At 42.5% G+C, this 27,111-nt stretch overlaps 1 protein-coding gene and 1 long non-coding RNA gene across 3 annotated transcripts in view; one reads left to right on the top strand and one right to left on the bottom strand.

The window, feature by feature from the left end:
• The window catches only part of cers4a (ceramide synthase 4a), an 84,032-nt gene extending 57,198 nt beyond the window's left edge, over positions 1 to 26,834 (top strand). For both annotated transcript variants that reach the window (XM_073068621.1, XM_073068620.1), the window contains exons 6-11: positions 4,562 to 4,612; positions 7,398 to 7,490; positions 8,798 to 8,926; positions 9,462 to 9,568; positions 19,781 to 19,937; positions 25,046 to 26,834. In XM_073068621.1, coding sequence (XP_072924722.1) covers positions 4,562 to 4,612; positions 7,398 to 7,490; positions 8,798 to 8,926; positions 9,462 to 9,568; positions 19,781 to 19,937; positions 25,046 to 25,213 — 705 coding nt within the window. In that variant the 3' untranslated portion in view covers positions 25,214 to 26,834. The remainder of the gene's footprint in view (positions 1 to 4,561; positions 4,613 to 7,397; positions 7,491 to 8,797; positions 8,927 to 9,461; positions 9,569 to 19,780; positions 19,938 to 25,045) is intronic.
• LOC140739938 (uncharacterized) overlaps positions 1 to 27,111 on the bottom strand; it is a 369,849-nt gene that overhangs the window by 129,362 nt on the left and 213,376 nt on the right. The gene's annotated exons all lie outside the window — the stretch shown is intronic.

Genomic DNA, 27,111 nt, shown 5'->3' with positions numbered 1-27,111 from the left:
ATCCTATCAATGTCCCGCTGTAACCTCTGACAGCCCTCCACACTATCCACAACACCTCCAACCTTAGTGTCATCAGCAAACTTACTAACATATCCCTCCACTTCCTCATCCAGGTCATTTATAAAAATCACAAAGAGTAAGGGTCCCAACAGATCCCTGAGGCACTTCACTGGTGACCGACCTCCATGGATCCATCTATAACCACTCTTTGCTTTCTGTGGGCAAACCAGTTCCGGATCCACAAAGCAATGTCCCCTTGGATCCCATGTCTCCTTACCTTCTCAGTAAGCCTTGCATGGGGTACCTTATCAAATGCCTTGCTGAAATCCATATACACTACATCTACTGCTCTTCCTTCATCAACGTGTTTAGTCACATCCTCAAAAAATTCAATCAGGCTCGTAAGGCATGACCTGCCTTTTACAAAGCCATGCTGACTACTCCTAATCATATTATACCTCTCCAAATGTTCATAAATCCTGCCCTTCAGGATCTTCTCCATCAACTTAGCAAGCACTGAGTTAAAACTCACTGGTCTATAATTTCCTGGGCTATCTCTACTCCCTTTCTTGAACAAGGGAACAACATCTACAACCTTTCAATCCTCCGAAACCTCTCCCGTCCCTATTGATGATGCAAAGATCATCACCAGAGGCTCAGCAATCTCCTCCCTCGCCTCCCACAGTAGCCAGGGGTACATTTCGTCTTGTCCCAGTGACTTTTCCAATTTGGTGCTTTCCAAAAGCTCCAGCACATCCTCTTTCTTATTATCTACATGCTCAAGCTTTTCAGTCTGCTGCAAGTCATCACTACAATCACTAAGATCCTTTTCCATAGTGAATACTGAAGTAAAGTATTCATTAAGTACCTCTGCTATTTCCTCCACTTCCATACACACTTTCCCACTGTCACACTTGATAGGTCCTATTCTTTCACGTATTATCCTCTTGCTCTTCACATACTTGTAGAATGCCTTGGGTTTTCCTTAGTTCTGCCCGCCAAGTCCTTCTCATGGCCCCTTCTGGCTCTCCTAATTTTGTTCTTAAGCTCCTTCCTAGTAGCCTTATAAACTTCTAGATCTCTAACATTACCTAGCTCTCTGAACCTTTTACAAGCTTTTCTTTTATTCTTGACTAGATTTATTACAGCCTTTGTACACCACAGTTCATGTACCCTACCATAACTTCCCTGTCTCATTGGAATGTACCTATAAAGAACTCTACAAAAATATCTCCTGAATATTTCCCATATTTCTTCCGTACTTTTCCCTGAGAACATCTGATTCCAATTTAAGCCTCCAATTTCCTGCCTGATAGCCTCATAATTCCCCTTACTCCAATTAAACGCTTTTCTAACTTGTCTGTTCAAATCTCTCTCCAATGCTATTGTAAAGGAGATAGAATTATGATCACTATCTCCAAAATGCTCTCCCACTGAGAGATCTGACACCTGACCAGGTTCATTTCCCAATACCAAATCAAGTACAGCCTCCCCTCTTGTAGACTTATCTAAATACTGTGTCAAGAAACCTTCCTGAACATGCTTAACAAACTCCACCCCATCTAAACCCCTCGCTTTGGGGAGACGCCACTCGATATTTGGGAAATTAAAATCTCCCATCATGACAACTCCATTATTATTACACCTTTCCAGGATCTGTTTCCCCATCTGCTCCTCGATATCCCTGTTAATATTAGGCAGCCTATAAAAAACACCCAGTAAAGTTATTGACCCCTTCCTGTTCCTAACCTCCACCCACAGAGATTCCGTAGACAATCCTCCATGGCATCTACCTTTACTGCAGCTGTGACACTATCTCTGATCAACAGTGCCATGCCCCACCTCTTTTGTCTCCCGCCCTGTCCTCTCTGAAACATCTAAAACCTGGCACTTGAAGTAACCAATCCTGAGCCATCCAAGTCTCTGTAATGGCCACCACATCATATCTCCAAGTACTGATCTACGCTCCAACCTCATCCGCTTTGTTCACAACACTCCTTGCATTAAAATAGACACATCTCAAGCCTTCGGTCTGAGCTCGTCCCTTCTCTATCACCTGCCTATCCTCCCTCTCGCACTGTCTACAAGCTTTCTCTATTTGTGAGCTAACCTCCTCTTCAGTTCGGTTACCACCCCCCCCCCCCAATAATTCTAGTTTAAACGCTCCCCAATAGCCTTAGCAAACGTGCCTGCTAGCATATTGGTCCCCCTGGGATTCAGTGCAACCTGTTCTTTTTGTACAGGTCACACCTGCCCCAAAAGAGGTCCCAATGATCCAGAAATCTGAATCCCTGCCCCCTGCTCCAATCCCTCAGCCACGCATTTATCCTCTACCTCATCCTATTCCTAGACTCACTGTCACATGTCACAGGCAGTAATCCTGAGATTACTACCTTTGCAGTCCTGCTTCTCAACTTCCTTCCTAACTCCCTGTAGTCTTTTTTCAGGACTTCTTCCCTTTTCCTACCTATGTCATTGGTACCAATATGTACTACGACCTTTGGCTGTTCTCCCTCCCACCACAGGATATCTTGGACGCGATCCGAAACATCCCGGACCCTGGCACCTGGGAGGCAAACTATCATCCAAGTTTCTCTCCTGCATCCACAGAATGTCAGACCCCCTAACTATAGAGTCCTCTATCACTACTGCCTTCCTCTTCCCTTCCCTACCCTTCTGAGCCACAGGGCCAGAGGCATGGCCACTGCCGCTTCCCTCAGGTTGACTGTCCCCCCCAACAGTACTCAAACAGGAGTAATTATTGTTGAGGGGTACTCTCTAGTATCTGCTCTTCCCCTTCCCCCTCCTGACTTTGACCCACTTGTCTGTTTCCTGTGGCCCCGGTGTGACCACCTGCCTGTAACTCCTCTTTATCACCTCCTCGCTCTCCCTGACTAGACGAAGGTCATCAAGCTGCACATCCAGTTCCCTAACTTGGTCCCTTAGGAGCTGCAGCTCGACAGACCTGATGCAGATATGGCCGTCTGGGAGGCTGAGAGACTCCAGGACCCCCCACATGTGACACTGAGCACAGAAAACTGGCCTCACACACATACTTCCTACCTCGCCTTGTCCCATTACCGCCTAAGCCCGTTGAGCCAAAGCCCTACCACTCTGCTGCCTGCTGAATACGGCAGTCTTCCTTTTAAACCTTTCGCGCTCTACTGGCTGGCGTCACGCACCTGCACAGTCTTGCCTCTCTTTAACCCGAGTAGTTAAAAACTCCCTTCGCTCCGAAATATCAGTAGTTCACATGCAGCCTTCTTGCTCCAAATTAAAAACCATTGAAGATTCCTTACCTTTTTAAACCTTTCACGCTCTACTGGCTGACGTCACGCGCTTTGTTTTATTTATATTAAAAAAAATTCAGTTGCTTCTCACAAAGTCTTGGGCTGCACCAGGTCAAACCCCGGGGATTTATCCAACTTGATAAACTTTCCTCTAATAAAGTCTCCTGTACTCCTCCCTATTAAGTGAGTTTAGGGGAGAATGAAGTGCATCCACCAGCTTTCCATTTCTAAATTTTCTGGGCACAGTTGTGTGATACCTGTGGTGAGGGTGTTGGTATTAGTTTTGTTGATGGGTAGTGAATTGTTGGGAGGATAATTGTACCCAAGTCCTGCTTTTGCTTGGTGCCTAAACACAGGGATTCTTCAGTAGGGAGACATCAGACAGATTAAGAGTGACTAACCTGCTTTTCCATCACTTCCTCCTCCCACTCATAATTTCTGCATTTGGGGCACTGATATCAATTGAGGCCCCTCGCCACTACTCCAGCTGAGATTCCTAGCACTTTGTGTATTATTGATAGAACCCAAATCTTTGTGCTCTTTGTGGCCTGGTTAAATGCAGTCTTTCCTATTCCTGCATTGAGAACTGAGACACCCCACCTATCTGGATACTTCACAAAATACCACATTTGTACTGTTACTTTGCTTTTGTGTGAATGTGTCCAGTGATGTAAACTTTAAAAAATGTTGCTTAATTAGTTAACTCTTAAATTCATCTTTTCCAAATGTAGAAGAGCAAATAGCTAAAATGAAAATGCATCCCGGTCTCCCAAATTGCACTGCAAGACCAGAGTTCTGGTATTTTACAACTTCCTCCACACCCACCTCCCATCCATGTTTTCCAGGAACTGTTTATAAACTAACATGGCAGAATGTGTATATGTTGTTTGTGTGATCTGAAAGAAACGGTGAAGAATAGAGGATAAAAGAAAACAAGAACCCTTGTGGATAGTGTTTCTATAGCATTCTGAAAGCAATTGTGTAATGTTGTTGCTATCGACTAGCATTCTTAAAACAGTTCAAGCTTCTGGCATTTGTCCAGCTGCTGAGGAGAATGGTACGTCATGTTAACAATGCTTTTGGTTAAATCCAGAATGAGTCTATGGAATTTACAGGAGAGAAATGGTGTGTTTAGCCCGTCAATCTGCCATTTTTATCCTTTATACAAGTAATAATTTTGATGCATCTATAATATTCACTTTGCGATCTTTATTTCACCCACCTAAGCAAACTTGGTTGCCAGATATTGCACTTTTTATTTTTGTTTTCAGAAACCATGGTTCTGGAATCAACAGGAGTGCTGGAAAGGATATCCTCAGCAAGTATGTACTCACTGTTCTAAAGTAATTAAATATTTGATCTCAAAGATCACTCCTTGTGAATTGCTAATTTCTACAAATGGCCTTGGTGTATTGAATCCATGTTAAATTCACATCAGGCTGAAGGCTGCAGAGTTTAAATTCCACTGCTGATCAGATCATCTTGATTACTCAACTGAGAGGGCATTTAAAAAAATCATGAAAATGGGGTTCTTTGCCTGACCCATATCAAGGAATACAACATTGTATTGGATACCACACTGTACTAGAACTTTGGCATTCTTAGTTCACATGGTCATCGCAATTTAAAGTATTTTATTTGTAAAACTTCTGGGATGGATAGCAATTGAACCTCTAAGCTGCCAGATTGCCAAATCCCAACTGAAGTCCTACTGGAAATGGCCACTGTGAGCTCTGCCTAGAGTAATTGGCTGTAGAACATTGAAATAGTCTTAGAAGACATGCTTTCTGTCATGGTCCGGATCAGTTCCCCTTTAAGTTTAGTTAGGTTGTGATCCAGACCATTGACTCTTTGTTCCCTTCTAATTCCGTTTCACGTGTCCCTTGAGCTTGGAAATTAAGGTGATCTACTCTCGACCCGAACCAGCAGCTTATAAGCCCCTGGCTTTAGCCGTTCAGGGCGAGGGTGTTAAGAAGCCTTAGCAAGTCACTGCCGCCACGTCAAGCCAGAGTTATCCAGCCTGCATCGGAGTACCAGCAATTCGCCTTCCTTTGCCAGAGTGGGTCTGGGCAAGGTCAATCTGCCAGGGGTGAGTTGAAGGCGGAGTCCTGACTCGACGTTCATGCCCATTGTCCGTGTCTACCCCTCGAAGAGCCCCAGCTCGCTGCCTGAGTGGCAGGCGGAGTCCTGGCTCGACGTTCATGCCCATTATCCGTGTCTACCCCTTGAAGAGTCCCGGCTCGGTGCTTTGAGTTGAAGGCGGAGTCCTGGCTCGACGTTCATGCCTATTGCCTGTGTCTACCCCTTGAAGAGTCCCGGCTCGGTGCCTTGAGTTGAAGGCGGAGTTCTGGCTCGACGTTCATGCCCATTGCCTGTGTCTACCCCTTGAAGAGTCCCGGCTCGGTGCCTTGAGTTGAAGGCGGAGTTCTGGCTCGACGTTCATGCCCATTGCCTGTGTCTACCCCTTGAAGAGTCCCGGCTCGGTGCCTTGAGTTGAAGGCGGAGTTCTGGCTCGACGTTCATGCCCATTGCCTGTGTCTACCCCTTGAAGAGTCCCGGCTCGGTGCCTTGAGTTGAAGGCGGAGTTCTGGCTCGACGTTCATGCCCATTGCCTGTGTCTACCCCTTGAAGAGTCCCGGCTCGGTGCCTTGAGTTGAAGGCGGAGTTCTGGCTCGACGTTCATGCCCATTGCCTGTGTCTACCCCTTGAAGAGTCCCGGCTCGGTGCCTTGAGTTGAAGGCGGAGTTCTGGCTCGACATTCATGCCCATTGCCTGTGTCTACCCCTTGAAGAGTCCCGGCTCGGTCCCTTGAGTTGAAGGCGGAGTTCTGGCTCGACGTTCATGCCCATTGCCTGTGTCTACCCCTTGAAGAGTCCCGGCTCGGTGCCTTGAGTTGAAGGCAGAGTTCTGGCTCGACGTTCATGCCCATTGCCTGTGTCTACCCCTTGAAGAGTCCCGGCTCGGTGCCTGAGTTGAAGGCGGAGTTCCGGCTCGATGTTCATGCCCAGTGTCTGTGTCTATCCCCCTCGAAGAGTCCCGGCTCGGTGCCTGAGTGGAAGGCAGAGTCGTGGCTCGATGTTCATGCCCTGTGTCTGCGTCTGTCCCCTTGAAGAAGAGTCCCGGCTCGATGCCTGATCTGGAGGAGTCCTGGCTCAAGGTTCCTTATCCTGTGTTTTGGTGTCCACGTTTCTGGCTGCGACGATCCATGGTGTCCACATTTCTGGCTGCGGCGATCCACGGTGTCCACATTTCTGGCTGCGGTGAATCAAGGTCCTAGTCTCCTAGTCCAGGGTCCGCGACGATCCAGGTTCCACATTCCCGGCTGCGGCGATCCCAGTCTCCAAGTCCAAGTGCCGTGGCGGTCCCAGTCCCCAGGGTCCCAGTCATGGCCGTGACGATCCATGTTCCCACTGTCCAAGTCCAAGGTCCGCGGCTGTCCATGTTCCCACTGTCCAAGTCCAAGGTCTGCGGCTGTCCATGTTCCCACTGTCCAAGTCCAAGGTCCGTGGCTGTCCATGTTCCCGCTGTCCAAGTCATGGCCGCGGCGATCCCAGTTCCCTGTTTCCAAGTCCCAGGTCCGCGGCGATCCAAGTCCCTAGTCCGAGGTTCGTGTTCCTCTTTGGCCTCCTTGATTTCCTGATCTTCTGTGTAGCGAGTAATAAACGCTATTTTATTGTACCTAAGAAAGATGTGTTTGTGTCCTGCTTGTGGGTCCTCTCTCCCAACACCCTTGTCCCCACCTCGTGACACTTTCATGACTGCCACCCCACTCCCCTCCTAAATATACACTAGATGATGAACTGCAATGTGTATTAACTCTCCAACCTGTGGTCAAAATCAGTTATGTTGATAAGATGCTGCTCCTGTACAGTGATCTTCAGCTTGATGTTTGTGGATTAATCCCAAGCAATTATAACCTGACTGTGGTGAAATTGGTGAATTCCAGTTTCCCTGTACTTAGCGATAGTGTTTGCCATGTATTTTAAGTAAAATTATTATGGCAGCTGCCATTTCCTGCTATCAGAATGCTAGTTTGTGTTCAGTCCTATTTTGTCTCATTCGCTTGCTTTCTCCCTCCCTCTCTCAAAACTGACATTTCTGTTTCAGGTGTTACTGCCTTCCCAGTACTGGTATTACATGGTAGAACTGGCTTTCTACTGGTCTCTGCTCTTAAGAGTCTCGTTGGATGTAAAGAGGAAGGTATGTGACCAGTCATATTCAGTCTTGAAATCTGATAAGCTTACTATTTTGAGGTCAGTCAGGTGGTTATGTGCTGAGATGTAAATCTTGAACATCCTGTGTGAACAGTGAATTAATAAAGTTGGATATAGATACAATATGTTTGTAATTGACCAGTAGCTTTCAATCCATAAATTGTTGTATGATACTGTTATCTGATATTCCTCCCCCCCACCGGATTTTTATACTAAATTTAAACAAGTTTTCATTGCTTCTGTGGTGTTGGCTACTTTGATTTTGCAAGTATCCTATTCCTAACTCTTCTGGTAGTGAATATGTAAATTCCTCAGACCTGATGAGTGAAGGATATTGTTTCAGCTTCATGCAACAAAGCAATGAGTAAATGTGATGGTCTCACTTTGTGCCTGAGACTAGTGTAGATGATATTGGGCTACTGCTGACATAATCACCAATATTTTGGCTGCACTGTAACTTCTCAGCAAACCATCACTGGTAAGATATCGGTGAGCTGAGTCTGACAAGTTGGAGCCAGGACCAATGAGACAAGTCAGCTGTATGAGTTGGAAAACTAGTTTAGAAATAGCTTGGAACCTTACCATTTCATTTTTAAGATTCACAATGGCTTTCATGAATAAAAAGACTTAAATATATTAACATCCAAACTTAGAAGCTCCCTTTAAGTCCTAGAGATTTGTAGCAATGGGCAAGAGGGTAAGTCACAACCATCCAGGTCCAAACAAGATTAAACAGTGTAGTTGAGCTAAAAGCCACAAAGTTTGGATTTTAAAATTCTGCCTAACGCAGAAGGAATAGAAGGTTAAAAGATACAGCTTCTAATTCTGACAGAATTTATAGCAGGAAATACAGTTTCAAATACAGTCATATTTCTAATAGTTTTTCTTGACTTCATCTTGTATTGAAATATTTTGATGTGACTGGGAGCTATACAAATGAAGGTGCCATAATTTAATTATAGCAATTGTTTCTGTAATGAACAGGATAGTAGCTCTCTCCTGCATTTCAACCATTTCTCTCACTGCTGTGATTTCAGTGACATGGTCCATATCATGACACTTGTAATATTTCACTTTCCTGGGGATACTTTCCCCATTTATATGTTACTTGACCAAAATATTTGTAGAATTTTCCTATTTTCATTTTACGATTTCTACGAATATACATAGGATTGTATGTATGTATGGTATCTGAGTTAATCAATCTAATTAAACTCCTGTCCAAAAGGGCAGTGTGCTCTGCTAGCACCAAGTTCCAGTTGAAATGATATATCTTCTTACTGTGCTTCACAGGATTTTAAGGAACAGATCATTCACCACATTGCCACAATTTTTCTTATTGGCTTTTCTTACTGTGCAAACTACATCCGGGTGGGAACCCTGGTAATGCTGGTACATGATGCATCTGATTACATAATGGAGGTGAGTTGCTAATACAGAGCTGCAGAGACACTTCTATCCTACAGGTTGTAAAGGGTTTGTGTTTATTTGCCCAGATTGGATTAGTCTACAATTTGGATGATCACTTAATAATCTTAACATACAGATTATGGCTAGACTATTGCAGGCATCAACAATGATTGATAGGCACAAAAGTATCATACATGGGAAAAGAGTAAAACACCATCCAGTACAGTAACACACACAAAATGCTGAAGTTACTCTGAAGGTCAGGCAGCATCTATGGAGCGGAATAAACAGTCAACATTTCCAGCCAAGACCCTTCATCAAAACCTGACGTGCTGAGTTCCTTCAGCATTTTGTGTGTGTTACTCCAGATTTCCAGCATTTACAGAATCTCTTGTGTTTATCCAGTGTGGTAGTAAATTTAACTGATTGTAAAAGTGGTAGCTATGATCATAAGTTTGATCTATGTTAGCAGATTGTAGAGGGTTGCATGTTTTGGGAGGAGGGAAAAACTACAGAAGCTATTATTAATCTCTTATTAAATTTGCAGTGTGCAAAAATGTTCAACTACGCAGGATGGCGAAGGACCTGTGATGTGCTGTTTGTGGTCTTTGCATTGGTCTTTTTGATAACACGACTTGTCATCTTTCCAAACGTGTGAGTGTTGCTGCTTTTTTAGGGGCTCTTGTGGACTGACCAATAGGGTTCAGGGTATGTATATCTGTGGGTGTATTTATTGTGGGGTCTGGTAAAGGGAATTTGAGGCTATCATGCCTATGCCAGTGCTTTGAAGCAGAATTGCTGCTTATCTGGAACAGGTAGTTCAGACATTTTTTTTGCTTTTAAGTATATGATCGGCTGCCTTTGAAGATGTCTAATGAATCTGTTGCTGCAGTCCTCAGGCTCATCAAACAACTGCTATCTCATACTGGCCAATCCCAAAGTGGTGAACAGCTTTTGGATCGCTAGCATTAGGAAATATTTTCTGATCATGGAAACTGAACACATTTCTACGTTTTCCATTGTTAGTTTGTCTTCACTGTGAAGTGTGCAATCCTTATATCTGTCTGCTTTCTGAAGATACCTTTTTGCCATCCAGTACTGGTCATTGATCTGGAGTGTAGTCAATTAATTGAGATCTTAGTTGACATACTGCTATTGTACTTCACTTGCATCATAAAGAATAGGAGGCTGAACCATACATCAAAACTACTCAAAGCAATTGGGATCAGGAGACAAGATGAAGCTGGATGCTTGGAACTGTCGATCAGTATCCATCAAACTTTACTTTTGGGTGGAAACTTGCATCCCTGTCAGGTCCTATTGGGAAATATGGCAATCTAAATAACAAAGTACAGATCAAAAGCACTACTAGAGGCTTAATCACAGGAGTCTGAATGACAGAAACAAAACCAGCTCATTGCTGTCTTTGCTATTTATATTAACTTGTTTAGAGTTGCAGAAATGAATCCAAGAGGTGGTGCTGCTGAGTATCCTAGTCTATAAACTAGGCAATGCCATCTTATGGCCCTTAATGGGATTACAGCTGTAAGCTGTTGAATGGATAGGACCATATTAATATACACAAGAAATTAATCCACTAATTAATATTACAGTATAAATGTAATATGGTATATTAATATACTGTATTATAGTAAATAACACACTGAATAAGCTTGGTGACTACATTTGCTGAACTACATTTTGAAACTTAAACTTGTCTCTATTTCGCTGATCAGGGATATGCCATCTCTTGGATTTTTCCATTTATGGAGAGCACTACAGCACAGAAACAGGCCTTTTGGCCAATCTAGTCTGTGCCAAAATATTATTCTGCCTAATCCCATTGATCTGTACTTGGACCATAGGCTGCATACTCCCCCCATCCATGTACTTATCCAAACTGCTCTTCAGTGATGAAATCAAACCTGCAACCACTACTTCCGCTGGTTGCATGATCCACACTCTCACCACCTTCTGAGTGAAGAAGTTCCCCTTCATGTTCCCCTTAAATATTTTAATCTATGACCTCTAGTTCTAGTCTCACCCAACCTGAGTGGAAAGAGCCTGCTTGCATTTACCCTATCTATACTCATTATTTTGTATACCTTTATCAAATCTCCACTTTCTCCTGTATTTTGTGGAATAAACTATTCAACCTTGCCCTATAAATCGGGTCCTAAGCACTGGCAACATTCTTGTAAATTTTCTCTTTCAATCGTATTGATATCTTTCCTGTAGGCAGTTAACCAGAACTGCATGCAGTACTCCAAATTAGGCCTTGCCAATATCTTGTATTATTTCAACATAACATCCCAACTTCTGTACTCAATACTTTGATTTATGAAGGCCAACATGCCTAAATCTCTCTTTATGACCCTATCTATACCTGTGACAACACTTTCAATGAATTATGGATCTGTGTTCCCAGATCCACTCCTCAGCACCCGATCAATCACCTGTGTAAATCCTATTCTGGTTTTTCACCCAAAGTGAAACATCTCACAAACGTCGACATTAAATTCCATCTGCTAATTTTCAGCCCATTTTTCTAGCTGGTCCAGATCCTGCTGCAAGATTGGATAGCCTTCCTTGCTGTCCAGTCAGCCCCCAATCTTTGTGTACTCAACAAATTTGCTGATTCAGTTTGTCAGATTATCATCTAGAATGTTGAAATAGATGCCAAACAACAACAAACCCAGCACCAATCTCTGCAGAGCACCACTAGTTACAAGCATCCAGTCAGAGAGGCAACCATCTACTACCACTCTCTGGCTTTACCCTCAAAGCCAATGTTAAATCCAATTTACTATCTCACCTTGAATTTAAAGCAACTGAACCTTCTTGACCAACCTCCCATGTGGGACTTTGTCAGTCCTTGCTAAAGTCCATGTAGACAACATCCACTACCTTTTCTTCATCAACTTTCATGTAACCTTCTTGAAAAACAATATAAGATTGGTTAGATGTGACCTATCACACATAAAGCCTTGCTGACTATCGCTAATCAGGCCCTGTCTTCCAAATACATATAAATCAGTCTCTTAGAATACCTTCTAATAAGTTACCCACTAGTGATGTCAAGTTCACTGGCCTATAATTTCCTGGCTTATTCTTAGAACCTTTTTTAAACAACAAAACAACATTAGCTATCCTCTAATCCTCCAGCACCTCATCCATGGCTAAGGACATCTTAAGTACCTCTGCAAGGAACTCTGCAGTTTCTGCACTGTCCTCCCACAAGAACTGAGGAGACACCTTGTCAGATTCTGAGGATTTATCCACCCGAATTTGACTCAAGACAAGCAAGCACTTCCTCCTCTGTGATCCATATGTGGTTCATGACCTCCCTGCTATTTTGCCTTAGTTCTATAGACTCTGTGTCCATCTCCAGAGTAAATGCAGAAAATCCATTTAAGATCACCCCCATCTCTTTTGGCTCCATGCGTATCTTTAAGATGACCAACTTTGTCACTTGCTATCCTTCTTCACCTTGTCTACAAGAGCAACCTCATATTTTCTTTGAGTCCTGATCTCCCTCTTCTGTATTCTCTTCCATTTATTGTACTCCTCAAGTACCTCATTTGTTCTTTGCTGCTTATAAATGCTATGCACCTCCTCCTTAACTAGGGCCTCAATGTCTCTCAAAAAACAAGATTCACTAAATCTGTTAGCCTTCCCTTTTATCCTGACAGGAACATTAAAAAAACTGTACTCTCAACTTCACTTTTGAAGGCCTCCCATTTACCAAACACACTTTTGACAGAAAACAACCTGTCCCAATTCACACTTGCCAGATCCTTCTTGATGCTATCAAAATTGGTCTTTCTCCAATTTGGAATCTCAACATAAGGACCAGACCTTATCCTTCTCCATAATTATCTTGAAACTAATAAAATTATGATTACTAAATTTAAAGTTTTCTCCTATACACCCTAATGTCACTTGCCCTGGCTTATTCTCTAATAGGAGACCCAGTATCACACTCCCTCTCACTGGGATCTCTATATATTGATTAATGAAACTTTCCTGAACCCATTTGACAAATTCTACCCCCTCCAGCCCTTTGACAGCATAGGAGTCCCAGTCAATCTGTGGAAAAGTTAAAATCAGCTTTTATCACAACCTTGTGTTTCTTGCAACAGTCTGCAATCACTACAAATTTGCACCTCTAAATTCCACTGACTATAGGTAATCCCATTAATGAGATCATCCCCTTCTTATTCCTCAATTCCACTCACGTAGCCTCAGTAAACAAGCCCTCCTGTCTGAGCACTGCTATGACATTTTACCTAACCAGTAATTCTGCCCCTCCCCCTAATTAAAGCGGGAGCAGTGGAATTACTCCTACTCTATCATTTTTAAAACAATGGAACCCTAGAATATTGAGCTGCCAGTCCTGCCCCTTGTGCAACCAAGACTCACTAATGGCAACAATGTCATAATCTCACGTGCTGATCCTTGCTCTAAGCTCATCCATCTTACCTACAATACTCATTGCATTGAAACAGACGGAACTCAACATTAGTCTCACTGTGCTTGAGATTTTGATTCTTGTTTCTGTACGTGGGCTTAACAACATCTTTACTCACAACTACTCCACTATCTGTCCTGGCACTCTGGTGCCAATGTCCCTGTAACTTTGTTTTAACCCCTCCTCCGGCAAGGATATTATCCCTCTCTACTTCGGTGCAAACTATCCTGTCTGTATAGGCCCCACCTTCCCTGGAAGAGAGCCCAACAAAGCCCTTCCCTCTGCACTGTCTCTTTAGCCATGTGTTAAACTGTATTATCTTCCTATTTCTGCTTCTCCGTGGATTGTCACCGTGTCATGGTGGAGAAGCTTGTGTGGTCCTGAGATCTCGAGAGCGATGCCGTCTGGAGCTATGCTCCTGGTAGGGTCACCCATGGCAGTAAGGTCAAGGGTGAGATCCCTGACAAAGAACAATCCAACCAAGACCTCAATGGTGGAACAGGCGGACAAAGTTACTTCGAACTCAATGGCTGTGAAGGCGGATGAAGGCTGCAACAAATCCATCAGCTCCAATCATCGTGGTTTCCATGCCATTGGAATCAGTTGGTTGATTTGTGAAGTATTGTGTGCTTCTTGGAATGCAACATCAAGTACACGTTAAACAAATACACGCACAGGTGTCTTCGCTGTGTGGGCCACATCTTCAAGTCTTTTGGCGTTCGGGGGAGGGCAACGGGAGCATGCAATGTGATGGCTGGAAGCTCCTAGTCAAGAACCGGCACAAAAGCAGTGAATACTTGATTCAGTTGCTCAACTTTTGGACAGAAGCAGTAAAGTTGGTCGGTATCAGTATTCGTGTCTGAGCAACCCTATTTAGGAACCACTCTGCTCACCCTGAACTGGGAGGGGGCTAGAAAAGGTGCCCTAAAAATAGTCTGCTTCACCCCATCCTGTCTGGAAAGCAGTGTCCAGAGGGATCACCATCATGCAGTCGAAAAACATCGAGAAGTGAAACTATGAAGTTTGGAACCTGGAATATACGGACTCTGATGGATAACCCAAACTCAGACCGACCAGAGAGGAGAACTGCCTTTGTTGCCCAGGATCTCCAAAAATTCAACTTTGACATTGTTGCTCTGAGTGAGACCTGCAGAGCTGGAGATGGGCAACTAAAGGAAGAGCAAGGTCAATACACCTTTATCTGGAAAGGACTCGATCCTGAACAACTGAGGATCCATGGAGTGGGTTTTGCCATCTGAAACAGCCTACTTCAGAAGCTGACAGAGCAACCACTGGGAATCAACAAACGTCTCATGACTCTGCAAAGCCAGTTCGTCAAGAACCAACACGCCACCATCATCCACGCCTATGCTCCAACTCTGGATGCTAAAGATGAAGTAAACATGAACTTCTACGCCCAACTTGAAGACATCCTTTCCTCTATTCCCAACAACGACAAGATCATTCTCTTGGGAGACTTCAGTGCCAGAATCAGGAAAGATCGTAGGATCTGGACTGGAAATAATAAGCAAGGAAGGAGTTGGCAAGGTCAACACCAATGGAACACTCCTCCTCACCAAATATACTGAACACAACCTGGTGATTACAAACACCCTATTTCGGCAGAAAAACAGGCACAAAGTCTCCTGGCAGCATCCACGCTCCAAACACTGGCACCTCATTGACTACATCATCGTACAATCTCGGGACCAACAAGAGCTGTTACTGGTGCCGGCGAGTGCTGGACAGACCATTGATTCATCTTGTCCACCATGAGAATGAAGATTCGGCCCAAAAGGAAACACCAAAATCAGTACACTATTAAGAAATTCAACGTTGACATCCTTCAAGACATCAACCATGTACAGAAGTTCCAACAAAATCTTCAACAAATCCCACCATCTGTAGAAGAACACTGGAATCAATTGAAGAACGCTATCATTACCTCCTGCAAAGAAACAATTAGGTTCAAGACAAAAAAGCATCAGGATTGGTTCGATGATAACGACAAACTACTCCAACAACTCGACGAAAAGAGAAAAGCTTTCATCACCTTACAAAATGACCAACTATCAGCTACCAAAAGGAAACACTATCAGGAATGCAAGGCGGCAGTCCAGAAGAGCACCCGAAACCTGAAAAACCAATGGTGGAGGAAGAAAGCTCAGGAAATCCAACATCTAGCAGATGCCAACAACATTCGAGGCTTTTTCAAAGCAACTAAAGCTATTTTTGGCCCATCCACTCACAGTCAAACCCCTCTCAAAAGCAAAGATGGTTCAACCATCCTGAAGAGCAATGCTGACATCAATTCTAGATGAAGGGAGCACTTCGAAGATTTCTAACCAGACCATTTCATTTGACAGGAATGTGATTAACAACATTCCACAACAGCCCAAAACTCCCCAAGCAAAATACCAACACTTGAAGAAGTCAAGGAAGCCATCAAAACCTTGGAAAAATAAAAAGGCTACTGGACTTGATGGAATACCAGCCGAGGTCTACAGAATTGGAGGTAACCTGCTTCATTACCAATTGCATCAACTTCTCATCAAGATCTGGATAAATGAAGACGTACCAGCAGACTTTAGAGACTCAGCAATAGTTACCATCTACAAAAGGAAAGGCGATCAATCTGAAAGCAGAAACTATCGTGGAATTTCCCTGTTAGCAACAACAGGAATAATCCTCACCTGCATTATGAACAACCGGCTCAAGCCTTTAGCCGGGAAGATCCTTCTGGAGATATAAACCAGTTTTAGACCATCACGTGGAGCAATTGACATGATCTCCACAATGCAACAACTACAAGAAAAATGTCGTGAACAACTTCAACCTTTGTACATGGCATTCATCGACCTTACCAAAGCCTTTAACTCAGTATCATGAGAACTCCTATAGGATGTCCTATCCACTTCCTACAGCTGAATAAAGGCAAGTCTGAAGTTGTCCTTTTTGGCCCCCCCGACTCCATCAAAGTGATTACCAACAGTCTTGGTAACCTGTCCACCCTTGTCAAACCCCATGTCAAAAACCTTGGTCTGATATTTGATTCCGCCTTTAAGTTTGACAGCAAGTTAATGCAGTAGTAAAAGCCAGTTTTTTCCAGCTTCGTACTATTGCCAAAATCAAGCCGTTTCTCTCTTTCCAAGATCTCAAGAAAGTCATCCACGTCCTTATATCCTCCTGCTTGGACTATTCCAACTCCCTGTGGGATTAGTCAGTCGGCAGCCAGGCTCCTGACAGGTTCCCAGAAGACATATTACTTCTATCCTGGCCTCTCTCCATTGGGTACCAGTACAGTTTAGAATTGATTTTAAGGTTCTCCTGTTTGTTTATAAAGCCCTAAATGGGCTGGTCCCCTCCTATATCGCAGACCTTCTAACTCCTTATTCTACTTCTAGGTCCTTCAGGTCGGTTGACTTGGGGCTCCTGGATGTCCTGTGATCTAAATTTAAGTTCAGGGGTGACCATGCCTTTGCTGTTGTAGCCCCTAGACTGTGGAACAGCATTCCCCTCCCTATCAGATCTGCCCCCTCCATTGACTCTTTTAGGTCCAGGCTCAAAACTTACCTTTATTCGCTAGCGTTTGGATCTTCCTGATGTGGCTGATTTTTGGCTTGTGCCTAGGCTCATGTGTTGTTTATTTTGTGCCTATAAGCTGAGTGCCTTGTTGTTTATATCTGTGTTTCTTGTATTTGTGATTTTAGCTACCTGTTGTAGTTTGTACAGCACTTTGGTCAACATGGGTTGTTTTTAAATGTGCTTTATAAATAAATTTGACTTGACTATGGATGCCCTGAAAAGTACATTCAAATCCTGAGACTCCTCCATGATGGCATGCTTGCCAAATTCATGGTCAGCAATAGTAACTGTGAGCCTTTTCAAGTCAGATCGGGAGTAAAGCAGGGATGCGTGATTGCCCCAACTTTGTTCACCATCTTCACTGCGACAATCATCCACATCATCGACCTATCCCCAGGAATCAAAATTGTCTACAGAACAGATGGCAGACTTTTTGATCTTGCCCGTCTCAAGTCCAAAAACAAGACATCCACAAGTTCCCTCATCGAGTTCCAATACACAGATGACAAGTGTTGCAGCCCTCTCAGAAAACCACCTACAACAGATTCTGACTGCCTTCAACCGTGCATACACGAAACTTGGACTTACCATCAATTCCAAGAAGACTCAGATCATCTACCAACAGTCACCAACTGAGACAAATCGGATAGAACCAACAATTCAACTTGGTAAAACAACCCTGGAAAACGTGGACCACTTTCCGTATCTTGGAAGTCACCTCTCCTCCAATGTTGAGATCCAACATTGTCTTAAATGCGCTGGAACAGCTTTTGGACATCTCCAAACAGAAGTCTTTCATGATCGTGACATCCGAACAGACACCAAAGTGTTAGCTTACAAAGCAGTGGTGATCCCAATGCTCCCGTATGCATCAGAAACATAGACAACATACCGACTACATCTGAAGGCACTTGAAAAGTTCCATCAACGTTGTCTTTGAAACATCTTAAATATCAGCTGGGAAAATAGAAGAACCAACGTCAGCATGCTAAGTGAAGCAAAAACAACGAAACAAATCTTCTACTCCCAGTTTAAAGAAGGCAAAAGTAAAAGAGGCAGATAGCAGAAGAGATTCAAAGACGTCTTAAAAGACAACATGAAGAAATGTAACATCGACATCAACAATTGGGAAACCAATGCCAAGGACAGGAAACTCTGGCAAACCATCATCCGAGAAGGAACAGCTATTTTCCAAGCCAACAAATGTGCAGAATTAGAAGAAGAGAAAAAAATGGAAAGAGTGGCAACAACAACTAAAGCCCGATCTGCCATCTGGAACTACCTGTCCTGAATGTGGAAGAACTTTCAAAGCCAAGATTGGACTCATATTTTGAGAGCCCATAAATAGATCAACGGAACGAAGACCATCATCCTCGACCTCGAGGGATAGCCATGACCTTTTTCTTCCCTCTCTAGCATGTGGGATAGGTAGCAATCCTGAAATCACAGCCCTGAAGGTCTGTCCTTTAATTTAGCACTTAACTGTTTGAACTGACTTTGTGGGACTCCGTCACCATTCCTACCTACCTGTTCTCCTAATCAAGGGCTTCCCAACCTTTTTGATGCCATAGACCCCTACCATTAACTAAAGGATCCATGGACCCCAGACAGGGAACCCTTGCAGTTTAACCAATGATACCCCTATTACTCCAGCTTGCTTCTTGTCCTCCTTTCCCTTCTGAGCCACAGAGCCATATTCAGTGGCTTTCCTCTGTCAGGTCATTCTCCCCCCATCACAAACAGTATCCAAAATGGTATACTTGTTATTGAGGGGAATGGGTCAGGGGCAGCACTCGCTGCCTATCCCTTTTCCCCCTCCTCATGGTCACCCAGTTACCTGCATCTCACATATAACTACCTCCCTTTATCACCTGTAAATCAATCCCAAAAAACCCCCAAATGATCCGGAGTAGCTTCAGCTCCATTTTCCTAATGTGATCTGTAAGAAGCTGCAGCTGAAAGCAGTTCTTACCAAGAATAGTCGTCAGGGACACCTGATGTCTTCCAGTCTTTCCACATTTTCCAAGAGGAGCATTCGACTATTTTGTCTGGAATTCCCACTGCTCTAACTTTGCAGGGGGAAAAAACTCACTTAAAACCTACCTACAGCCTCCACCTCTCTTTGCCTCTTGAGCCAAAGCCTCTGCATTCTAACACTGTCCCATTCAAACAATGACTGCTCTGCTTAAACCTAACTTTTTATTGGTCCTTTCCAAGTGCTGAATTATTTAGCGGTTTCAAGCGTGCCTCGACTGGTTCCATTCACTTTTTTCAAATCTTGCTCTCAATGCACAAGCCAACAGCTCCTCATAATCTCAGCCGTTCCTTGGGTCCTGCAGATGCACCAACTCCAATGATGAGGTTATATTGCAAATGTTCAACAGAACTAAATGACTCAAAGCAGCAGTGGCTTTATCATAATGATGCGTCCCTATTGCTTCTAGTTAACTTGGTCCTTTGACGTGGCATCATTCTGATATCAGGGTGTGGGAAGTTTGAGAGGAACTGTAAGACCAATCATTTCTATCCTAGATAAGTGCATGTTCTTGGTTATGCTGCAGAATGCTCATGCCCTTTGAAGTGACCTTCCCACATCCCACAATCTCCTCAGCACACTTTCCCACGTCTTCTGTTACTAGAGTTGTGGAGTTATTAAGATGAGAACAACTGTGTACCAATGCATAAATGACAATACTATAGATATGAGAACCGGGAATTCTTGAAACTTTGAAGGTGAATAGGGAAGATCTTACTCAATTTTGAATATTGCCATCTAGCTTCACTAACCATGTGACATTTTTCATCTGCAGGGTAATCTACACCACATTCTACTATTCCATGGAGATTTTTCAGCCCTTCTTTGGTTACTACTTTTTCAATCTTCTCCTGATGGTTCTGCAGGTTTTGCACATATTTTGGGCCTATCTCATCCTAAGAATGGCAGTGAAGTTTGTGTTTGTTGGAAAGGTAAGAACTTACTTTTCAGATGATGCAGATATAATGTGCTGAAGATATAATGTACATCACCAGAGTTGAGTAGTTTGAGTCAATTTCATAACTGTTTTGTGTACTCCCCCTAATAGCCTTGGTTGATCATAAAATCAAGCCAGTAAGTTTGGGAAAGGAGTTATATGCCTTTGAAAATCTATGCTTTGAGTATATTGCCATTTTTTGTTTTAAATGTTCCAATCACTGATATAAAACAGTTGATTAATGCAACTACGAATAGAGCCAGGATCTATGGTGAACTGATGAAGGCAGTTCACTCATTCTAAATTTAGGAAGTTAAATAATTTTTGAGCATTTTGCATATGAATATTTGACACAATTATTTTTCCCTCTCTGTCTCATGAAGAGGCCTTCATCTCTTTGTAAATATCTTACCTTTTCATTGTGCACCTGGTGCAGCATTTTCAAATTGCAATGCCTTGTGGGCATGCTATGTTGGCACCAGAATGTGTGGCAATACATGTGGGCTGCCCCCAGCATAACCTTGGGTGTGCTGATTGTTAACTCAAAACTATACATTTCATTGTAAGTTTCGATGTACATGTGATAAATCTGAATTTGAGATTAATGAATGGATATCAAGTAATGGCAAATTTGAGTCACGAATAATGGCCACTTTATCACTTTCTGATTCTCCGAACTTGGCATCTAAATAATACCTTTTCATAACGTGATAAATTAAATGAACTAATGAATTGATACCTGAAGCACTGTTCATATGAAATTCCTGATTCCCATTTCATTGTGCACAACTAGCTTTAGAGGCATAGAATGATAGAAAACTACAGCACAGAAATGGGCCCTTTGGCCCATCTAGTCCATGTCTACTCCAATCACTTAAACTGTCTACTCCGATCGACCTGCACCAGAACCATAGTTCTCAATATCCTTATCATCCATGTACCTATCCAAGCTTCTCTTAAACAGTGAAATCAAGCTCACATACACCACTTGTTCCACACTCTCCTGACCCTCTGAATGAAGAAGTTTCCCCTCATGTTACCTTTAAACTTTTCACCTTTCACCCTTAACCCATAATCTCTAGTTGCAGTCTCACCCAAACTCAGTGGAAAAAGCCTGCTTGCGTTTACCCTGTCTATACATTTCATAATTTTGTATAGCTCTATCAAATCTCCCCAGTCTTCTATATTCCAAGGAATAAAGTCCTAACCTATTCAATCTTTCCATATAACTCAAGCCCTCCTGGCCTGGCAGCATCCTTGTATATTTTCTCTGTACTCTTTAAACCTTGTTGACATCTTTTGGAGTTTGCATACTCCAAATTCGGCCTCACCAACATCTTATACAACTTCAACATAACATCCCATCTCCTGTACTCAATACTTTGATTTATGAAGGCCAATGTGCCAAAAGCTTTCTTTACAACCCTGTCAGTCTGTTATGCCGCTTTCAATGAATTATGAACCTGTATTCCCAGATCCCTTTGTTCTACCACACTATTCAGTGCCCTTCCATTCACTGTGTAACACCTACCTTGGTTAGCCCTATCGAAGTGTAACACCTCGCACTTGTCTACATTAATTTCCATCTGTCATTTTTCAGCTCATTATTCTAGCTGATCCAGATCCTGCTGCAAGCCATGACAAGCTTCTTTGCTGTTCACTACACCCCTAATCTTGATGTCATCTGCAAATTTGCTGATCTAGTTAACCACATTATCATCCAGATCTTGATATAGATGAGAAACAACGGACCCAGCACCAATCTCAGCGGCACTCCACTAGTCACAAGCCTCCAGTCAGAGAGGCAACCATCTACTACTGCTCTGACTTCTCCCACAAAGCCAATGTTTAATCCAATTTACTATCTCATCTTCAATGCCGAGATACTTAATCTTCTTAACCAACCTCCCATGACCTAGTCAAATGCCTTGCTAAAGTCCATGTAGACAACATCCACTGCCTTGCTTTCATCAACATTCCTGCTAACTTCCTCAAGAAACTCTGTAAAGTCGGTTAGGCATGACCTACCATGCACGAAGTCAAGCTAACTATCCTCAATCAGTCCATGTTTATCCAAATACTCATATCTGGTCCCATAGAATACCATCCAATAACTTCCCACTACTGATGTCAGGCTCACTGGACTACAATTTCTTGGTTTATTTTTAGAGCCTTTCTTAACCAGTGGAACAACATTGGTTATCCTCCAATCCTCTGGCACTTCACCTGTCACTAAGGATGATTTAAACATCCCTGCTAGGGCTTTGGCAGTTTCTGCACTTGCCTCCCGTAGGGTCCAAGAGAACATCTTGTCAGGCCCTGGGGATTTATCCACCCTAATTTGACTCAAGACAGCAAACACTTCCTCCTCAATAACTTGTATAGAGTCCATAAATTTGATGCAATTTGGCCTTACTTCTTTTTGACTCTGTGACTGTCCCTGAGTAAATGCAGATACAAAAAATGTTTTTAAGATCTCCCCCATCTCTTTTGGTTCCATGCATTGATTACTATTCTAATCTTCCAAAGAACCAATTTTGTCCCTTGCAATCTTTTTGCTTTTAACATATCTGTAGAGTCCCCTAGGATTCTCCTTCTCCACTAAGGCAATCTCATGCTGCCTTTTAACCCCTCCTGATTTCTTTCTTATTTCTTTTACTCCATAAGCACCTCATTTGTTCCTACCTGTCTACACCTGCAATGTACCTCCTTTTTTTTTCTTAACCAGGGCCTCAATATCTCTTGAAAACCAAGGTTTCCTACACCTGTTATCTTTACCTTTTATTCAGAGAGGCACATACAAGCTTTGTACTCTCAAAATTTCACTTTTGAAGGCCTCCCGCTTACCAAGTGCACCTTCATCACAGAACAGCCTGTTCCAATCCACATTTGCCAGATCCTTTCTGATACCATCAAAATTGTCCTTTCTCCAATTTAGAATCTCAACCTGTAGACCAGACCTATCTTTTTGCATATTTATTTTGAAACTAATGGCACTGTGATCACCAGATGCAAAGTGTTCGCCTACACAAACTTGCGTCTCATTCCCTAATAGCAGATCAAGTATTGCATGTTCGCGTGTTGGGACTTCTACATATGGATTAAGAAAATTTTCCTGAACACATTTGACAAACTCTATCCCATCTAGCCCTTTTACAGTATGGGAGTCCTAGTCAACATGTGGAAATTTTAAATCGCCTACTATAAGAACCTTGTGCTTCTTGCAATGGTATGTGATCGCTCTACAAATTTGTTCCTCTAAATCTCTCAGACTGTTGGGCAGTCTTTACTATAGTCAGACCTTTCTTATTACTCAGTTCCGTACATATCGCCTCACTAGACGAGTTCTCCAGTCTGTCTGAACTGAGCACTCCCATGACATTTTCCTTGACTAGTAATCCCACCCCTCTCCTTTAATCATTCTCACTGTCACGTCTAAAACAACAAAATCCCTGAATATTGAGCTGCCAGTCCTGCCCCTCCTGAAACTAAGTCTCACTAATGGCTACAATATCATAATTCCAGGTGTTGATCCATGTCATGAGCTCATTTGCCTTTCCTACAATATTTCTTGCATTGAAATATACGCAGCTCGGGACATTAGGCACAACATGCTCAACCTTCTGATTCATGATTTTGTCTGAGGTTTAACAACATCTGTCTCCTAAACCTCTGCACTATCTGTTCTGGCACTCTGGCTCCCATTCCCACCGTGCAGCACTAGCAAACCTTCCTGCTAGGATATTAGACCCCTTACAGTTCAGGTGCAAACTGTCTTTTCTGTGCAGGTCTCACCTTCCATGAAAGAGAGCACAATGATCCAAAAATCTTATGCCCTCCCTCCTACACCAACTCTTAGCTACATTTTAAACTGTATAATTTTCCCGTTTCTGGCCTCACTATCACATGGCATGGGTAGCAATCCTGAGATCACAACCAATCCTGGAGGTCTTGCCTTTAACTTAGCACCTAACTCCCTGAACTCACTTTGCAGAATCTTATCACTTTTCATACCTACATTATTGTTACCTTCATTGCCCACAACCTCTGGCTGTTCATTGTCCCACTTAAGAATGCTGAGGACTCGATCCGAGATACCCTGGCACCCAGGAGACAAATTACCATCCAAGAATCTCAATCTTGTCTTTACCATCCAAGAATCTCAATCTTGTCCACAGAATCTCCTTTCTGTTCACCTAACTAATGAATCTGCTGTCACCACAGCTTGCCCCTCCCCCCCACCTTCCCTTCTGAGTCACAGAGCCAGACTCAGTGGCAGAGACCAGACTGCTGTAACTTTCCTCTGATAGGTCACTCCCCCCAACAATACCTGAAGCGGTATACCTGTTGTTGAAGGGGATGGCCAAAGGGGTATTCTGCACTGGCTATTTAACCCTTTTCCCCTTTCTGACTGTCACCCAGTTTCCTGTATCCTGTACCTTGGGTGTAACTACCTCTCTATATATCTTATCTGTCACCCCCTCAGCTTCCCAAATGGTCTGGAGTTCATCCAGTTCCAACTCCTTAACACATAGTTTTAGAAGCTGAAGCAGAATGCACTTCTCGCAGATGTTGTTATCAGGGACACTGGAGGTCTCCCTGCCTTCCCATATCCTACAAGAGGAACATTCCACTATCCTGCCTGGCATCTCAACTGTTCCTAACTAAGCAACTGTAAAGTAGATAAAATAATAAACTGTGGTCAAATGCACAGAACTTAAACAGAGAATATTGATTTAAGTTTCTTGTGTTCCTTAAGAAATTGGAGATCTCAGTCTAAGAGTAACATGATCCCGTTGTTAGCCAATGATTAATGTATGTTCCTGGTTGAATTCCCAGGAAAAGTAGTTGGGGAGGTGAACATCAGAACTTTGCTCAGTCAGATAGACAAGTGAAGGAGATGTCTATCTACACTTTTCAGTTCCATCTCTCTCCTGGTCTGAGACTGGAATGTTTCCAGTTTTTTTGTCATGTAGATTTAAATGATGTAAGTGCTCAGAAAGGTTATGGAAGGACAGGGCAGGCAACTTGGGAACCTAAATACCCTAACTGACTGGGATTGCATTGTTGAAAATATTAATCCTCTCTTCTGGCCTTTTAAAGATCGAAAAGGACGAAAGGAGTGATGTTGATGAAAGTGATGGGACTGAAGAAGAAGATGGAAGGATGGAACCAAAGTCATCTACCAATCACAATGGTGTACTAAACAAAATAACAAATGGGATGAAAAGTAAAATAAATGAAAGGAACAGGCTGCCCAAAGCCAGGTAGCTGGGGATATGCAATTAAGGACAGGTTTAGTACTGCCTTATTACTAAAAGAAAGTTATCAATACCATCAACCAACTGCTCAAATTCATCTCTCATTAAGGAATCTACAATGACTTTCACAGAAATGGTGATTAAACACCAATGGAAATGTGGTTCTTGGTGTTCTCAGTCAAATCTCACACCTTTCATTTCACATGTCTTGATGTGGATGTGGAGTGGATTGCTAAATACAGAATAGTCTTGTTTTGCCTGTCACCTTCAAGCACTTAAAGAATTCGAGATTGGATTTGGGTAACTGTATTTTGTATTGAAATACAATATCGACAAAATATAAAATGGATTTGGGATTTCCTGTAGAGCTTCCCTAGCTTTTCTCTACTCCAATGTTTTGTCATCAGTTCCCTAGTCCTTTTGAACACAAGTTGGTGCCCACAGCTACTGGGTTGATTCCTCCTTGAAGTGCAAAGTGACACAAGCCACAAACCTACCAGGTTGAAGCAAAGAACATCTTGGGAGAGTTCAGTCAGCAATCCAGATCACAGTGTAATCTTTTTGTTAGTGCTGAACAGTTTGTAATATTTAATCTTTTATTTTTATTTGGTGGCAGAACAGTCATTTTTTGGGAATGTGGTTATGTTCGGTCTTCAGATTACAAATTCTGGGAATATTTTGGGCAGTTTCAAACTGGATTTAGAGCTAAATCCAGCTTCTGATTTAATGCATCTTTTAGTCTGTGTTTTGATAGTTTGCTGTGAAGCAACTTCTGTACTAGATTATCAAAGTACTAGAATTTATTTTCTCACTAGGAGAGTGAGAGTGAGAATGTTTCTACTGCAACATTTCCCTTTTCCAGTTCACACTGATTGTGACATTATTTGTAGTCATATTTAATTTTCCTATAAACCTTAACCCAACACAGTTACTATTAGAATCCTGGTTTCAGTGGGTTTTAGTGTTTAAAACTGCAGAGATGTTAGATTCGCAAAATTCAATACAGGCAGTGATGATAACTTCCCTTGTAGGTGAAAAGATGCAATTACACAAGGCTTCCAGATAAATGGAATGAACAACAGGATTCTTGGGTTTACCTTTCGAGTTAAATATTTAGTCTAATCTGAGAACTTTAGGTGAAAAATATATTCAAATACATGGCATTTCCAGATGTTTGTGTATGTGAGTATGCTCGGAGGATTTGATGGGCATTACGTAAAGAATTCAAGCCATATTGACTTTATGACCAATTGTATCAAATTCTTGTACTGTCTGAATTCTGAATGGTAGAAAACTACCTTTTACATGAGGACTTTCTGCATGTGTAAACTATAGGGTCCGGGACCACACAAGATGCAACAAAAAGAACTCTGAAGTAATCCAAAGGACTTTCTTGTGTTACATTTAAGTTGCTAATGTACCTTTTGAACATTAAGACTGAGTGACTTTGTTGTATAAATGACAGTCTTAATTACAGCACCTAAATGTGTCTGCCTGTGAATGCATATTCTTAATTAAGTATCCAAGCTGATCACATACTGAGTGTCTGATTCTGCTCCATTTAATTTATAGTTTAATGAAGGTTTTGGTTTTGAAATAATGGAAGTTCTGAATAAATTAATTATGTGTAAGTTTTGTTTGTCTTTGTGGCTTTGACATTGAATTTGAATCCAGAGGTCGCCAGTTGCTAAGTATTTACAGCAATTGTTGCCTTAATTGTTTAGATTGCCATGCATTGTTTAGTTTTCTATTTTATTGTGTTTTGACTGAAGCTAAATGTTTGGAAGATGATGATATTTTGGAGATTAGTTCATCCAAACTGATGGAAGGAAGAAATGGCATTGATATTTTTTGTATGAGTATTTTCATGCTCATCAAGGTCTTCACTGTGTTATTAGTGGAAGCAAT

The sequence above is a fragment of the Hemitrygon akajei genome, chromosome 16 (assembly GCF_048418815.1).
Source record: "Hemitrygon akajei chromosome 16, sHemAka1.3, whole genome shotgun sequence".
NCBI classification, from domain to species: domain Eukaryota; kingdom Metazoa; phylum Chordata; class Chondrichthyes; order Myliobatiformes; family Dasyatidae; genus Hemitrygon; species Hemitrygon akajei.
Note: the sequence above shows the minus strand (reverse complement) of the source record. Positions and strands in the feature narration are given on the sequence as shown.